This window comes from Trachypithecus francoisi, unplaced genomic scaffold (assembly GCF_009764315.1).
Source record: "Trachypithecus francoisi isolate TF-2019V2 unplaced genomic scaffold, Tfra_2.0 Lachesis_group10, whole genome shotgun sequence".
NCBI lineage: Eukaryota > Metazoa > Chordata > Mammalia > Primates > Cercopithecidae > Trachypithecus > Trachypithecus francoisi.
The window spans coordinates 32,842,195-32,859,072 of record NW_022681455.1 but is presented as its reverse complement, the minus strand read 5'-3'; the positions used below and the strand labels follow the sequence as shown (position 1 = coordinate 32,859,072).

Sequence of the window (16,878 nt, the reverse complement as noted above, 5' to 3'; positions counted from 1 at the left end):
CATTTGACAGTTCATTAGCAGAGTTAGAGTATATAATCAAGGTGAGTGGGGGCAGTGGCTGGGAGCTATGGCAGAGCTTCAGTTAATCTCAATTAGTTACACGATGAGTCTTTTGTTTTTGGTAATGATCTTTGTATGTATTTTTTTCTAACCATTTTCTCCATAGGTATTAGATTTTCCTGAGATTAGGGACTTTGGGGGAGGGCAGCTAAGTGTGGCGTGAAGGGGACCCCTCCACATCTTCTTTTGTTTAGCTCACTATTGAATAAAATCCAAGAGTCCTCAGAAACTAAGGTGTGGAGAGGCAGCCCTGAAACCTACTGAGGAGCAGAAGGAAGCCAATTTAGAGTTTCAAGTTAGTAATGGAAAATCCATCAACTGTGTAGTTCACAATGGGATAGAAGAATGAATTGCCATTTAAAATCTGCTTTTTCAGGCCAGGCACAATGGCTCATGCCTGTAATCCTAGCACTTTAGGAGGCTGAGGTGGGTGGATCACTTGAGGTCAGGAGTTCAAGACCAGCCTGGCCAACATAGTGAAACCCCGTCTCTACTAAAAAAAAAAAAAAAAATTACAAAAATTAACCAGGCATGGTGGCACATGCCTGTAACCCCAGCTGCTTGGGTGGCTGAGGCGTGAGAATCATCTGAACCCAGGAGGCAGAGATTGTAGTAAGCCGAGATCATTCCACTGCACTCCAGCCTAGGCAACAGAGTGAGACTCTTTACAAAAAGCCGTGAAAAAATAAATACGCAAATACATAAAATCTGCCTTTTCAAGACACACACGTGACCAACAAGCATATGAAAAAATGTTCAACATTACTAATGATTAGAAAAATGCAAATCAAAATCATAGTGAGATATCATCTCATTATGGCTATTATTAAAAAGTCAAAAAATAACAAATGTTGGAGAGGTTGCAGAGAAAACAGAAGGCTTATACACTGCTGGTGGGAACATAAATTAGTTCAGTCATTGAGGAAAGCAGTTTGGCAATTTCTCAAGAAACTTAAAGCAGAGCTACCATTCGTCCCAGCAATCCCGTTATTAGGCATATACCCAAAGGAGTATTAATTGTTCTACCACAAAGACATATGCACATAAATGTTCACTGCAGCAGTATTCATCACAGCAAAGACATGGAATCAACCTAAATGCCCACCAACAGTAGATTGTATAAAGAAAACGTGGTACATATACACCATGGAATACTACACAGACAAAAAAAGACGAGATCACATCTTTTGCAGCATCATGGATGGAGCTGGGGGCCATTATCCTAGGCAAACTAACACAGGGGCAGAAAATGAAATACTACGTGTTCTCACTTTTATAAGTGGGAACTAAACATTGAGTACACATGGACACACAAAAAAGGGAATGATAGACACTGGGCCCTACTTGAGGGTGGAGGTTGGGAAGAGGGAGAGGATCAAAACACTGCCTGTCAGATACCATACTTATTACCCGGGTGATGAAATAAATTTGTATGCCAAATCCCCATGACACACAATTTACCTATATAACAAATCTGCGCATGTACCCTTGAACCTAAAACAAAGGTTAAAATAATTAAAAATTAAAAATAAATAAAATATAAAATCTTACTTGGTATTCTCAAAAAATAAAAAACAAAATCTGTCTTTTCAGGGGAAGAAAAGTAGGAAAGCTTTATCTAATTTTCCTAGTGGATTCATAATGCAGGGACCTGCCCCCAGGGAACAGGGTATAGTAGAGGAAACACACAGCGGTGTTTAGAGTTTGGGGGAAGGCAGGTGAGCTCTGGGCACTGACCTGTCACCAAGGAGTCTGAGTGGTGTTAACCTGCAGTCTACCGCGTGAGATTGCTCAGAGTGTAGGAGGATATGGTTTACTGGCTCCAGAAAGCAGCTATTATAACTGAGGAGGAAATGAAGCTTGACTGGCTAGAACAGAAGCAACAATGGAGACCCATGGAGGGATTTTCCAGGCCCCTATTCCTGATCTCTAAGGTGGCGCTGCTTCCCTTATTCTGCAGTCTTGCTTTGAGACCAGACAATTCTGTACTCTGTCTGTGCCTCCTTCCTTCTCAGCAGCCCTGCCTCTGCCACCTGCCCCAGAAGGGCTCTGGGTCCTCTCATCTCAGGACAGACAAAAGTTTTTGTAATTATCTTCTTGGGTAACCTCCCTGTAAGGAATAGGAGAGGTTATCTGGTCCTGGTCTTTTGGGAGAGCATTGAGAGGAAAAAGTTAAACCAGTGGGCAGCCCAGGCTGCATACATCCTGGGAATATTGCGATTATTCTCTCCAGTAATCTAGGGAAATCCACTGGTTGTTCTGCAGAAAAAGAATTAAGAGAGAACAGGAGACCTGTTGTCTAAGCCTAAGGCAGGGTGAGGTTTACCTAGTAACTGATGATGCTAGGCCGAGGCACTCAGCGATTTGTCTCTACATCTGTCCCCGCCTACCTAGCCAATCTGTCCCTGTTTGGGACACTGGACTCCCGTGAGCTGGAAGGAACAGGTTTAATATCTAGGGGCTAGGTATCCCCAAATCACTCATTTGGGGGGATCAAGGGACCCGGGCAATATAGTATTCTGCTCAGTGTCTGGAGATCATCTACCCAGGCTGGAGCTTCTGGGACAGGTGAGGACCCACGGACCCTGGAAGAGCTGGTCCAGGGAATTGAACTCCTGGCATCTCTACAGAGCAGAGCATGATCATATTCCTGCCGCTGCTGCTGGGGCTCAGCCTGGGCTGCACAAGAGCAGGTAAGGACACTTCCTCCGGGGACTCTCCCTTCCCCTGCTCCTGTTTCAGGATAAGGGTGTTCCGTTTTGTAATTGCATATGACCCCCTGGATAGTTTGTCTCCCTGGTATATATGCCTATAGCACTTTGTGCTTTATCTTTGTAGCAATTTTAATGTAATTAATCGGCATAATTATCTGTGCAGTGTATATTCCCTGCTGGAATATAGGCAAGGACATTGTTCATCTTATTTACTGCTGCATCCCCAGCTCCTAGCACAGTGCCTGCATGCAGCAAGTGCTTCGTAAATATGTGCAAACTGAATATTTAATATTTCCAGCACAGTACAAGGCTGACTCTTTCTCTTGACCCTTATTCTCTCTCAATAATTGCCATACTGAAGGTCTGTGTTCTGGGCAGATTGTCATGTTTAAATATGCAAATAACCTCGGGGGGCCACTCCTATCCCTGTGCTTAGTCTTGCATAAAGAGGAGACTGGATCTAAAAACTTACCTACTCTTTCTATCGACTCCCTCAAATCAGGCTTTCAGAAACTTCAGGGTATGAGCTTGGTCAGTAGACGGTCCCTGAGCAGGAAATCTGTGCCAGACTAACTGGATGTCACCAAGGCTTAGGTTCTCAGCTGAATATAAGAAAAATCAACTTTTTTTCTTCTACATGCTCACACTCAACACTTCTTTGGCCAATTGTGTGGGTTTTTTTTTTTACTCATAGCAACCAATTATCCTATATTAGCTGGATATCCTATAATTCAATTCCATTGTGACATTAACTGGAGTTAACATAGAGCCCAAAGGTTAAAGACTCAGTCCCATAAGGCCGCCTCCATTTCAGACACCAATCACAAGTAGTAGCTTCCCGAGTTACCTACATCTTCTGTCCAACTTGGCTACAAATCAGAGGTTCCCATGACCCCCTCCTTGGGGTTGATAATTTGCTAAAGTGGCTTATGGAACTCAGGAAAAGTTTACTTACTATTGTAGACTTTTATAAAGGATATTTTATTTTAATTGATAATGATTATACATATTCCTGGGGTGGATAATGGCGTTTTAGTACATGTAATGTACAGTGATAAGATCAGAGTTAGCATATCCATCATCTCATTTATCATTTCTTTGTGTTGGAAACATTCAATATCCTTCTTCTAGTGATTTGAAATGATATAATGATGTATTATTGTTAATGATAGTCATCCCACAGTGGTATAGAACACTAGATTGTAATTTTGCATCCTTTAACAAAGGATATTTTAAAGGATACAAATGAACATCCAGATGAAGAAATACCAGGTCTGGAAGGGTCCCAATCACAGGAGCTCTGTCCCCACAGAATTGGGGTACTTCACCTCCTGGCACGTGGATGTGTTTACTAACTGAGAAGTTCTCTGAACTCCACAGTTCCGGGATTTCTATGGAGGCTTCATCACATAAGCATGACTGATTATTAACTCAATCTCCAGCCCCTTCCCTTTCAGGGAGGATGGGGGAAGGGACTAAAAGTTCCGGGCTTCTAATCATGGCTTGGTCTTTCTGGTGACCAGCCCCTCCTCTAGGAGCCCACCAAGAGTTACCTCATTAGAACAAAAGACACTCCTGTTATCTAGGAAATTCTAAGCGATTAGGCACTCTATGTCAGGAACCAGGGTCAAAGACAAAATATTAGAACAAAAACAAAAGATGCACCTAGCATCCCTATCACTCAGGAAATTACAAGGGTTTTAAGAGCTCTGTGCAGAGCTCCTAAATATATGTCTATATGTTATATATATTTATTATTTATGTATATTTATTATTTATTTATTGTCAGGCCAATAGAAGACATTGACCTGCTCTCCCTTCCCTGGCTCCTCTAGGTGGCTTCGTGGCCCATGTGGAAAGCACCTGTCTACTGGATGATAATGGGACTGCAAAGGATTTCACATACTGTATCTCCTTCAACAAGGATCTGCTGACCTGCTGGGATCCAGAGGAGAACAAGATGGTCCCTTGCGAATTTGGGGTGCTGAATCGCTTGGCCAATGGCATCTCAGATTACCTCAACCAACAGGACACCTTGATGCAGCGCTTGCGCAATGGGCTTCAGAATTGTGCCACACACACCCAGCCCTTCTGGGGATCACTGACCCACAGGACACGTGAGGAGAGAGGGATGCAGAGGGGCTACCAGGAAGTGCAGTTAGGAGGGCAGGCCAGGGAGGAGCCCACAGTGGCCCAGGGGTTTGAGATTTGAGCAGCAAAGAAGAGAAAATGTGTGGATCTGAAATGTAGAAAGAGGGGGGATTGAACCTCGAGGGGAACAAGGTGGCTGATGTGAGTGGAACAGGAGTAGAGAAGGGGAGATGAGGTTTGAACCGCGAGGAACCATGAGGGGAGCTTATGCAGAGGCCGGGGCATCTCAGGGTGGGTACCCAAGATGTTCATGCCTTCTTATCCCAGATTTTGGTGTTCTAGATCTGAGGTGGGCCCAGGCATGGGAATATTCGGAATCCTAGGGGATCCTGACACATGCTTTTTCTCACACTTAAACTCTTGCATTGACAATGGCTTGAAGTTTGTAAAAGTAAACTTGAAGCTCTCCACAGTACAGAATAGTGTGTTTCAAGGGTGGTTTCTGAATCACCTTTCTCAGAATTGCCTGGAGAAGGTGATTGTTAAATATGCAAGCCCCTTGGTACCACTCCAGATCTGTTGAAAGAAAGTATCTGGGGATACAGGCTAGGAAATCTGCATTTTAACATAATTTCTTGGATTTTTATTTAAGATTGTGTTTGAAAAATGTCAAGATAGAGGCAAGCAAGAGGGTCACCTAGGAGAGTAAATCAGTAAAAGATGGCAGTATGAGCAATCTCATTAATTTGACTACATTCATTCCAAATTTAAGAGTGAATCTTAAGTTAGGCTTGTTTCCTTAAACTATGCGAGGAGAAAAGGCTTTAACTAGCAAATTAATGTATTAAACAAGATTTGGAGAAAAATTCCTTTTCTACCTTAAAAAAACCCAATGTACAACTCTGGATTACTCTTAGCTTACTTATTTCAAATACTTTCCAGCTTACGTACTTGAAATAAATACAATGACTTCTAGAACAGCTTGCAGTTCAGATCTGGTTTTTACTAATTGTAATCAAACATAACTCTGGAGGAGGAAAGAAAGAAAGGGGCAATGAAGGAATGCGAGAGAACAAAGAGCAATGCAGGAATATATTCTAACGATTCCCTTTCAAGGGGCAGCATGGCGGGGGGCTGGGGTGGGAAGTGGGTTGCAAAATCTATGAAGAGTTGCAATAGAAAAAGAAACCAGGTTGGAGAAGAAGCCAGAATGTCACCCTCCTTCCTAAAGATGTTTTTTCTCCTATGCAGGGCCACCATCTGTGCAAGTAGCCCAAACCACTCCTTTTAACACGAGGGAGCCTGTGATGCTGGCCTGCTACGTGTGGGGCTTCTATCCAGCAGATGTGACCATCACGTGGATGAAGAACGGGAATCTTGTCATCCCTCACAGCAGTGGCCAGAAGACTGCCCAGCCCAATGGAGACTGGACATACCAGACCCTCTCCTTTTTAGCCTTAACCCCCTCTTACGGGGACACCTACACCTGTGTGGTGGAGCACATTGGGGCTCCTGAGCCCATCCTTCGGGACTGGAGTAAGTGTATGGCAGATGGATGGAATTAGGGTCAAAGCAGAGAAAATGAGATGTGGATTGATACATGGTACATGGTAGACAGCAAGGTGCTAAAAATGGGGACTGAGTCTGGAGGAACTTATGGGGGGCTTAGGACCAGAATTGGGAAATGGGATAAAGAAATGGAAATATTTAGGTTGGTGAAAAGGATTTGCAGTTTTTGCCATTACTTTTAGTGGCAAAAAACGCAATTACTTTTGCACCAATTTAATATTTCTATGTAGTCTGTGCTATTGTTGCTCTGGTGGTGTGGTTGATGTTGCTGCATCTATATTTGAGGGCGGGAGGGGAGCGTGCTTGCTTTGAAATGAGGATGTAAATTTGGCAATCGTATTTTCAGAACCCCAAATTGTAATACACTTTTCTAGCCTCCTTCGATTTCAACTGTTCTGGTGCCAGAAGCAGATGGGAGCTGAAGGAATGATGAAGGTTGAAGAAGGGGGACATTTCTTGGTGTAGGGCAGTACTACATTTGGCCTGCTCTGCCAAGCATAGGGGAGTAGTCAAGCCACGGCTGGCAGACCATTTGGCGTGCATGCTCAGGGGCTAATGGATACAGAATTAATTACAGTTCAAACACTGTTCGAACTCAGTGTCGGGAGTAGTTAAAGGTATTGTGAGAAGTCGCACACAGCTTTGGGTATTCTTGGAAAAGAAAGAGGAAGAAATGAGGAAGAGGAAGGGTGTCTACAAAGGCCAGAGAACAGGATCTCAGATCAGCTGCTGTAACCAGGTTTCCCCTTGTGGGATGTGCTGTTTCCTGCTGGGCAGTTGGGAAGGGAATGGAGAACAGAGAAGACAGTGGAAATCACATGCTCACTTGAACTTTCCTGGGGAACATCTCCTCACAGCGTGTACAAGAACCTCCCTTTGGTAATGGAGTGTTCATTTTATCATGGGAAAAGAATCTGGGTGGGACGTGATTCAGAACAGGACCAGCCCAAGGAAGTGCAGGGGCTGTGGAGTGGGATGGAGACAAGCTCCATGGGAGATCTAGATGTAGAAGGTACACAAGTAGTAGGATAACTCACAGGATGGATCCACTGGAGGTTAAGACACGTGGTAAGACAGTGTAATAGGAAGCTGCTCAGTTGGAGAAAGTAAGGAAGCAAACATTGTCACCGTGGGGGCAATGGAGAGGACAGTGAGGAGCCCTTTATCCTGATAAGAGTGCCTTTTGGGTAAAGGAAGGAAAGAGGATGCCTTGAGAGGCGCCACTGTATTAGAGAAGACCTGGAAGCCAGGATGCTAATTCTGGGGAGGTGGGTTCCCTAGGCTTACTCTAGGAGTAGAGGTCCATGGGATGAGGGTTTGATTTGAGAAAGATCATTTTCTTGGGAGTGGGTGGTGTGAGCTAGACCCTTGGAGCTGGGATAAAGGACCTTTTAACCCACTGAGAGGTGGCTGCAATAAATGGAATTGCCCTGGGAGTGAGCAACAGAAATTGGTTCAAGTAAGTTTCTATTTTTTGCAGCACCTGGGCTGTCCCCCATGCAGACCCTGAAGGTTTCTGTGTCTGCAGTGACTCTGGGCCTGGGCCTCATCATCTTCTCTCTTGGTTTGATCAGCTGGCGGAGAGCTGGCTCCTCTAGTGAGTGACTCCCCGAACTCCCATCCCCACTCTTGGTCCCAATCTCTGCTTACTTTCTGTTTGTGATTGACTCTCTCCTTCCTACCCCCTTTGCTATGAATAATGCAAGATACTTTCATCCACAAAGACTGGTGTAATCAAGTATCTTCCTCTCTTAGGTTACACTCCTCTTCCTGGGTCCAATTATCCAGAAGGTAACATCTCTGTTGGTCTACTTCCCTACTTGTCCTTTGGTAGGGGTGCGGGTTAGAAGGGTCAGTGTTGGGTTCAACTAATCTTGCTTATTATATGGGTGAGCTTCCATGAGGATCTAGCCAAGGGCATGATTTAAGCTGCCATTGCTAGGGTTAAGAGCAGGAAGGAGCATCCTCCTCTTCTATTAAGTGGGATGTCTGCGGAGAGGAGGATGAAGGTGTTTCCTTTGTACTAGTTGTTGGTGCCCTGGAGTTCTCAATATCACTGTATTAAGGCATGGGATGGTTACAGTGGCAAATGATGGGGGCAAGTTGGGTTGAAGCCTCATTATCTCCTTTTTATTTATTCTGTAGGACGGCACATTTCCTAGAGGCAGAATCCTACAACTTCCACTCCAAGTGAGAAGGAGATTCAGACTCAGTAATGCTACCATGCCTCTCCAACATCTTCAACACCCTGACATTATCTTGGATCCTATGGTTTCTCCATCCAATTATTTGAATTTCCCAGTCTCCCCTATGTAAAACTTAGCAACTTGGGGAACCTCATTCCTGGGACTATGCTATAACCAAATTATCATCCAAGGTTATATTTCTGGGATGGATATAATCTGAGGAAGGGAGTTAAAGACCCTCCTCGGGCCCTCAGTGTGCCATAGAGGACAGCAAGTCACTGGTGATTGTTTCGGAGAAATAAACTTTAGTGGAAATAATGTTTCTCCATGTCTTCTTCCTAGGGCCCTGGGGAAGGAATATGGGCAAAGCAGGGACTGAGGTTAATTCTCTTCTACTTGAGTGGGGGAGAAATCAGTGCCTTCTTCCATTTTCCCACTTAGAAATGACAGAATTTGGGGCCGTTTTCTGATTAATAATTCATAAGGGGAAATTAAACTGTGGTGGGATGGAGTCACAGAGTATGGGCAAGGAAGGGGATTAACAGCTTACTCACGCCATACAGGATCTTATAAGGATTAAATGAGTTCATACTTGTAAATGGCTAAGAACACTGCCAGACACATAGCCAGCCTGCAATAGTGACGTTAGCCATTTTCAGTTATTCAACTTTCTGGCCAGGCATTGTACCAGGTGCTTTGATCCTCATCACAACCGTAAGGCAGACCCCTCAGACCCCTCAGGATTCAGGGAACAGAGCTTAACTCTGGATTGAGTTCTAGATAGTTATTTCTTCCATACCCTGAATGCAGAAGGGAACATAGCTTGAGTGATTATTATATCTTAGGCACTGGGCTCAGACCTTTATATTTGTAGCTCCTTCTCTTCTCACAATAACCCCACAAGGGACAGATTGCTTCCCTCTATGTTACAGACAAAGGATATGAGGCTCAGAGACATTTAAGTGACTTGTCCAAGGTCAAAGAACAGATTTCTGTAGGATGTTTGTCTACCTGAGCTGGAAGTAGCAGATGACTTTATTCTGAAGACCCTCATGCTGGTGAGCACACATCTCTTCAGGGCCTCCGTTCTATTCCCTTCTAACCCAAGCCCAAGGAGAACCCTTTGGGGGAATGGACTGCACGCCACGGAAGAGAGGATGCTGGCTGGTGGTTTGTTGTCCCATGAAAGGCGACACCCGCTGGACACAGAAAGCTAGGGTGTGGGATTGTTTTTGGAATTAGAGTTAGGTACTAGAATGTGGGTAAGAAAAAGAAACCAGAAATGAGTTGATCTGGAACACATCCATAGTTTCTTCAGACGGATCCTTGGAATTAGAGCGTCTCTTCTGGAAGGGGTTAACAGAATTCAGTGGAAGGAAGTTAATGTCTATATTTTACCATTTTTATGCTTCATATTCATTTTTTTCTATTCACTGTCTTTATTTTTGCTCATTTGACAAAGCAAACTCCTTTTTAAATTTTAGCAAATTTTAGGAATTTTAGCAAATTCCTAGACTAAATTCTAATTTAGTCTAGGAATGGGGCTTTGGGCCTTGTCTATAACTGGGCAGTTTTATTTATTATTTTTATTTTATTTATTTATTTTTTTTCGAGATAGAGTTTTGCTCTTGTTGCCCAGGCTGGAGTGCAATGGTGGAATCTCGGCTTATTGCAACTTCCGCCTCCTGGGCTCAAGCGATTCCCCTGCCTCAGCCTCCCAAGTAGCTGAGATTGCAGGCGTGCACCACCACGCCTGGCTAATTTTGTATTTGCTTAGTAAATATGGGGTTTCACCATGTTGGTCAGGCTGGTCTCAATCTCTTGACCTCAAGTGATCCACTTGCCTCGGCTCCCAAAGTGTTGGGATTACAGGCGTGAGCCACTGCACTCGGCCTATTTGGACAGTTTTAAAGAAGAAGCTGCAGATTTGAAGGGTCTAGTTCTAGCCACAGCAGTGGGAATCAAAGTGACAGGACCCCAGAGGAAGGAAGTAGAGTTACCTAACGGGATGGCTTCCAGTTCCTTTTCTAGAGATTCCCAGTGCAGGCTTTTCTCTGCCCTAACTTTGTAGGTTTTTTGTTTTATAGGAAAGGCTGTCCCATTCCAGGTAAGGAATAGGGAAAAGTATATGTAGGTCTCCTACGATCCAGAGAGTCAGAATACTATAGGTAGAAAGGGGAGTCTTTACACAGGGGAATGAATGGTACTTGAAAGGAAGGTGGAAGAAGGGTAATGGCGGACTAAATTGTAGGAGGATGAGGAGAGGAAAATGGATGCTGCATGAAGAGAATGGAATGTCAAACATAATGGATTGCCAAAAAAGGAGAGTATGCGTGTGTGTGTATGTGTGTGTGTGTGTGTGTGTGTGTGCACTTGAGCTCATGTGAGAGAAATGAAAAAAAGAGAAGGAGTGGAAGAGAGTAGAGAGAGGGAGAAAAAGGGCGAGAGGAGAGAAGTGGAGTAGGAGAAAGAAGGAGAGAGTCGTAGAGGGAGTGAGGGAGGGGAAGGAGAGAAGAGAAAGAGCTGGACTTTTGGGTTATACATAATCCAAGCTGCACAAAGAATTGTTTTCTCCCTTCCATGTCTTGTTTTAAAAGCTGAACTTGAAGCTAGAATTGGTTTCAAAGGTCATCTAGTCCAACTCCCCTCCCATGAAAGAACTGGGCCTGTGTTAACGAGAGCACACACAGTGCAGGGAGTTCCTCCAACACTTGGGGCAGATAACAATATTTTAGAGAAATGTGTTGACCCCATATTTGAGCTTCTTCTATTGACCATTAAAGACAGTGAGAATAAATCTCAAATACACTACGGGAGGTGGTATCCTTGGCATTTTTTTTTCCCTGAGAGACAGTATGCTCCTGGGTTCCAGGTTCTCTTTGCCTCCCTGCCCATGCACACATGCGTGTGAAAGAAACGGACAAGATTGACATTTAATCCCAGTGTCTATTTATGAAAATTATCTTTAGGCCATTTTCTCAAGTTTTTCTGTTTCCACAGTAAAATTGGGCAAATCAGATGCAAATGAGGGTGGAGTTCAACCCCATCCTCAAAGCCTTTTTTTTTTTGGCTTGAGTGTCTGTCATTCCCAAGAGCCCTCCAACTGCCTTGAAGCAAGGCATGGGGGATTTCTCCATGATGCTTTCTGCCACTACTTGGCCAGACCAGTCTCCAGGGGTTTCCGAGAGTGGAGAGGCCCCAAATCTATGGAGACTACTCCCAGATGGGGGGCTCCTTGTTTCTCCAGACCCTTCCTCTTCCATTTCATATGAGGCTTCCAAGAGGCCCCTGGCCACGCTGGTCTGGGGCAGGGAATAAAGAAATGGCTTTTATTGTATCAGAGTCTCCACAGAAAACAGATGGTATATTCGAAGTAGAACATTTCAAGGAGAGTTTATTTATTAGGAAACTATTTACAAAGAAGTGGGTGGAGGATAACTGTTACTACCCCAAGGTCCAAAGAGGCCAGGGACAGAAGGGGTTATCAGGACTCAGAAGGACAGCAAGCCCTGTACAGTCAGCACCTTGCCAAGAGCAGTGCCCTTCAGTCAAGGGACACAACAGCTTAAGGTGACCTTGTAGGGAGGAAGCCAAGGGATTAGAAACACTGACCTCACTCCCCTCTTCCCTCTGCTCTTAGGCTGATGCTGGAAGCAAGAAGCAGCCAGGGAGCATGGGAGGCAGTTAATGTCATGCAGGTCAGCGCCTGAGGCAGACCCCAGGTGCAGAAGTATTGAGAGTGGGTCCAGAAGGACAGATGGAGGACAGGAAGCACATTCACAGCAAGAAGGAAAAATGTCAATGTTGCGGGGTGGAGAGAGAGGTGCAAAAATTGGGCTTCTTTTGGCCTTGGACAACGACAAATGCATAGTAGCAACAGAAACTAAGTTTGCAGTTTCCTACTGGGGAATTTGGCAGGACACTCACTTCTGTTCTGTCTTTCCCACTGAAGTTTGACTGTGGTTATACTGAATTTATAGAAATTTGGGATTAACTGACTTGTTTTTATTACTAAATCATACCATGCAAAAACAGACTGTTTTCTCATTTATTCAAATCATTTTGTTTGCTCTTTATTATGGTTTTTAAATTTTACTTTTTCATAGTAGTCCTGAGTATGCTCAGTTAATTCTTAGACATGTTATAGTTTTTGCTGCTATTGTGATTGGTATCTTATTGCAATTCTACTTTTGAATCAGTAATTTCTGATGTAGAAGAATGTACCCAATCTAAGTGTACTGCTCAGCAATGTTAAGTGTATTCACATTTTTGGGCAACCAAATCTCCAGAACTCTTTTTCACCTTGCAAAACCAGAACTCTACACCCATTAAACAACAACTCCTCATTTCTCTCTTCCTCTAGCCCCTGGCTACCATCACTCTACTTTCTGTTTCTATGAATCTGACTACTTTAGATACCTTGTACAAGTGCAATCACGGAGTTTTTGTCTTTTGGTGATTGGCTTATTTCACTTAGCACAATGTCCTTTTTTTAAATTATACTTTAAGTTCTAGGGTACATGTGCATAACGTGCAGGTTTGTTGCATATGTATACTTGTGCCATGTTGGTGTGCTGCACCCATCAACTCGTCAGCACCCATCAATTCGTCATTTATATCAGGTATAACTCCCAATGCAATCCCTCCCCCCTCCCCCCTCCCCATGATAGGCCCCGATGTGTGATGTTTCCCTTCCCGAGTCCAAGTGATCTCATTGGTCAGTTCCCACCTATGAGTGAGAACATGCAGTGTTTGGTTTTCTGTTCTTGTGATAGTTTGCTAAGAATGATGGTTTCCAGCTGCATCCATGTCCCTACAAAGGATGCAAACTCATCCTTTTTTATGGCTGCATAATATTCCATGGTGTATATGTGCCATATTTTCTTAATCCAGTCTGTCACAGATGGACATTTGGGTTGATTCCAAGTCTTTGCTATTGTGAATAGTGCCGCAATAAACATACGTGTGCATATGTCTTTATAGCAGCATGATTTATAAACCTTTGGGTATGAGCCCGCATTGCCAAGGCAATCCTAAGTCAAAAGAACAAAGCTGGAGGCATCACGCTACCTGACTTCAAACTATACTACAAGGCTATAGTAACCAAAACAGCATGGTACTGGTACCAAAACAGAGATATAGACCAATGGAACAGAACAGAGTCCTCAGAAATAATACCACACATCTACAGCCATCTGATCTTTGACAAACCTGAGAGAAACAAGAAATGGGGAAAGGATTCCCTATTAATAAATGGTGCTGGGAAAATTGGCTAGCCATAAGTAGAAAGCTGAAACTGGATCCTTTCCTTACTCCTTATACAAAAATTAATTCAAGATGGATTAGAGACTTAAATGTTAGACCTAATACCATAAAATCCTAGAAGAAAACCTAGGTAGTACCATTCAGGACATAGGCATGGGCAAGGACTTCATGTCTAAAACACCAAAAACAACGGCAGCAAAAGCCAAAATTGACAAATGGGATCTAATTAAACTAAAGAGCTTCTGCACAGCAAAAGAAACTACCATCAGAGTGAAGAGGCAACCTACAGAATGGGAGAAAATTTTGCAATCTACTCATCTGACAAAGGGCTAATATCCAGAATCTACAAAGAACTCAAACAAATTTACAAGAAAAAAACAAACAACCCCATCAAAAGTGGGCAAAGGATATGAACAGACATTTCTCAAAAGAAGACATTCATACAGCCAACAGACACATGAAAAAATGCTCATCATCACTGGCCATCAAAGAAATGCAAATCAAAACCACAATGAGATACCATCTCACACCAGTTAGAATGGCAATCATTAAAAAGTCAGGAAACAACAGGTGTTGGAGAGGATGTGGAGAAATAGGAACACTTTTACACTGTTGGTGGGATTGTAAACTAGTTCAACCATTATGGAAAACAGTATGGCGATTCCTCAAGGATCTAGAACTAGATGTACCATATGACCCAGCCATCCCACTACTGGGTACAATGTCCTTAAAATTCATACTTGTTGCAGCATGTAAGAGCATTTCCTTCCTTTTTAGGCCGAATGATAAGCCACTGTATATATATGCCATATTTTGTTTGCCCACTCGTCTGTCTATGGACATTTGTGTTGCTTCCACCTCTCAGCTATTGAGAATAGTGCTGCTATGAATATGGGGGGAAATACCTGCTTAAGTCTCTGCTTTCAATTCTTTTGCATTTATACCCAGAAGTGGGACTCTTGGGTCATATAGTAGTTTTATTATTAATTTTTAAGGAACTACCATACTGTTTCCCATAGCAGTTACACATTTTACAATCCCACGAACATTGCATATAAAGGTTCTAATGTCTCTACATCCTCACCAACCCTCCCTCCCTCCCTTCCTTCCTTCCTCCTTCCTTCCTTCCTTCCTTCCTTCCTTCCTTCCTTCCTTTCCTTCTTTCCTTCTTTCCTTTCCTCCTTCATTTGCTCCCTCCTTCATTCCTTCTCTTCTTTCCTTTTTCCTTTCATTTTTATAGTAGCCATGGTAATGAGTGTTAGATGATGTTATGGTTTTAATTTGCACTTCTCTAATAATAAGTAATGCTGAGCATCTTTCCATATGTGTGTTTGCCACTTGTATATCATCTTTGGAAAAATGTCTATTGAAGTTTGTTGTCCCCTTTTTAATTGTTTATATAAACAATTGTTGTTGGGTTTTATGAGTTCTTTATATGTTCTGGATATTAACCCTTTATTTGATATGTGATATTCAAATATTGATATATGTTTTCAAGTATTAGAAATTAATCAATTTTTGTAGGTTGATCTTATATGGGACAACCTTGGTGGATTCTCTTATTGGTTTTAGTGGGGTTTTTGTTGTTGTTGTTGTTGTTGTCATTGTTGTTATTGATATTCTCTCTGTCTCTCTTTTTCCAGGTAGATAATAGTATCATCTGCAAGCACTGAGTTTTGTGTTTTCCCTTTTAATCCTTAGTGTTTTCTTTTTCATGTTGTTGACTAGGATCTCCAATGCTGTGTCAAACAGGAGGGTGATAATGAGCATTACTCTTAAAGGAAATAAACCTAAATATTCTCCATTAAGTATACATTTTGCTGTATACTGTAGATTCACATGCAGTTGTAAGAAATAATAAAAACAATCCTGTGTATCCTTTACCCAGTTTCCCTTGATGGTAACATTTTGCAAAACTATGGTACAATATCACAATTAGGATACATGGATACAGTCACAATACAGAACACTTCTATGATCACAAGGATTCTTCACCTTGCCCTTCTCTAGACACACCCCCTTCCCTACCATCCCATATCCCCCTTAATGTCTAGCAGCCACTAATCTGTTATCCATTTCTATGACTTTGTCACTTCAAGACAATTTTTTTTTGTCATTTTAAGACAAATGTTTAATAAATGGAAACATATAGTATATAAACTTTTGGGATTGACTTTTTTTCTCTCAGTGTATTTCTCTGGAGATCATACAAGGTTGTTGCACATATGAATAATTTATTATTGCCTGGTTGTATTATATGGTATGGGTATAGCACAGTTGGTTTAGCCACCTGCCCATTGAAGACATCTGGGTTGTTTCCAGATTTGGCTTATACGAATATAAGTTTTTGTGTGGATATAAGTCTTAATTTCTCTGGAGCAAATGCCCAGGAGTATACCTGATGAATTGTATGGTGGTTGCTGAATTGTATGTGCTTATTTGCCATCTGTATATCCTTCTGATGAGATGTCTCTTCATGAATTTTTCCCATTTTCTAATTTTTAGTTTTTTAAATAAACTATCAGACTGTTTTCCAGAGTGGTTGCACCAGCAATGCGTGAGTGATTGTTTTACTGCATCCTCACAGGCATTTGGTATTGTCACTATTTTTTTTTTTTTTTTTTTTTTTGAGATGGAGTCTTGCTTTGTCACCCAGGCTGGAGTGCAGCAGCGCGATCTCGGCTCACTGCAAGCTCTGCCTCCTGGGTTCACACCATTCTCCTGCCTCAGCCTCCTGAGTAGCTGGGACTACAGGTGCCCACCACCATGCCCAGTTATTTTTTTGTATTTTTAGTAGAGACGGGGCTTCACTGTGTTAACCAGGATGGTCTCGATCTCCTGACCTCATGATCCGCCCGCCTCGGCCTCCCAAAGTGCTGGGATTATGGGCATGAGCCACCACGCCTGGCTTATTGTCACTATTTTTTATTTCAGCCATTCTAATATGTGTGTGGTGAGATCTTATTGTGGTTTTAATTTGCAATTCCTTAATA

The 16,878-nt window shown here is 42.8% G+C and overlaps 1 protein-coding gene across 1 annotated transcript; it reads left to right on the top strand.

Annotated features, from left to right (window-relative positions):
* Positions 1-1,603: 1,603 nt before the first annotated feature.
* Positions 1,604-8,938, top strand: LOC117087019 (HLA class II histocompatibility antigen, DM beta chain). The gene is made up of 6 exons (XM_033216745.1): positions 1,604-2,753; positions 4,610-4,891; positions 6,117-6,401; positions 7,915-8,031; positions 8,190-8,225; positions 8,580-8,938. The coding sequence occupies exons 1-6, from the start codon at positions 2,699-2,701 to the stop codon at positions 8,594-8,596; spliced, it is 792 nt and encodes a 263-aa protein (XP_033072636.1). The 5' UTR covers positions 1,604-2,698; the 3' UTR covers positions 8,597-8,938.
* Positions 8,939-16,878: the final 7,940 nt, after the last annotated feature.

Coding starts and splice junctions, on each gene's coding strand:
- LOC117087019 (XM_033216745.1), top strand. CDS start 2,699: ATGATCATATTCCTGCCGCTGCTGCTGGGGCTCAGCCTGGGCTGCACA. Junction 6,402..7,914: donor GCCCATCCTTCGGGACTGGA/GTAAGTGTATGG, acceptor TATTTTTTGCAG/CACCTGGGCTGTCCCCCATG. Junction 8,032..8,189: donor GCGGAGAGCTGGCTCCTCTA/GTGAGTGACTCC, acceptor TTCCTCTCTTAG/GTTACACTCCTCTTCCTGGG.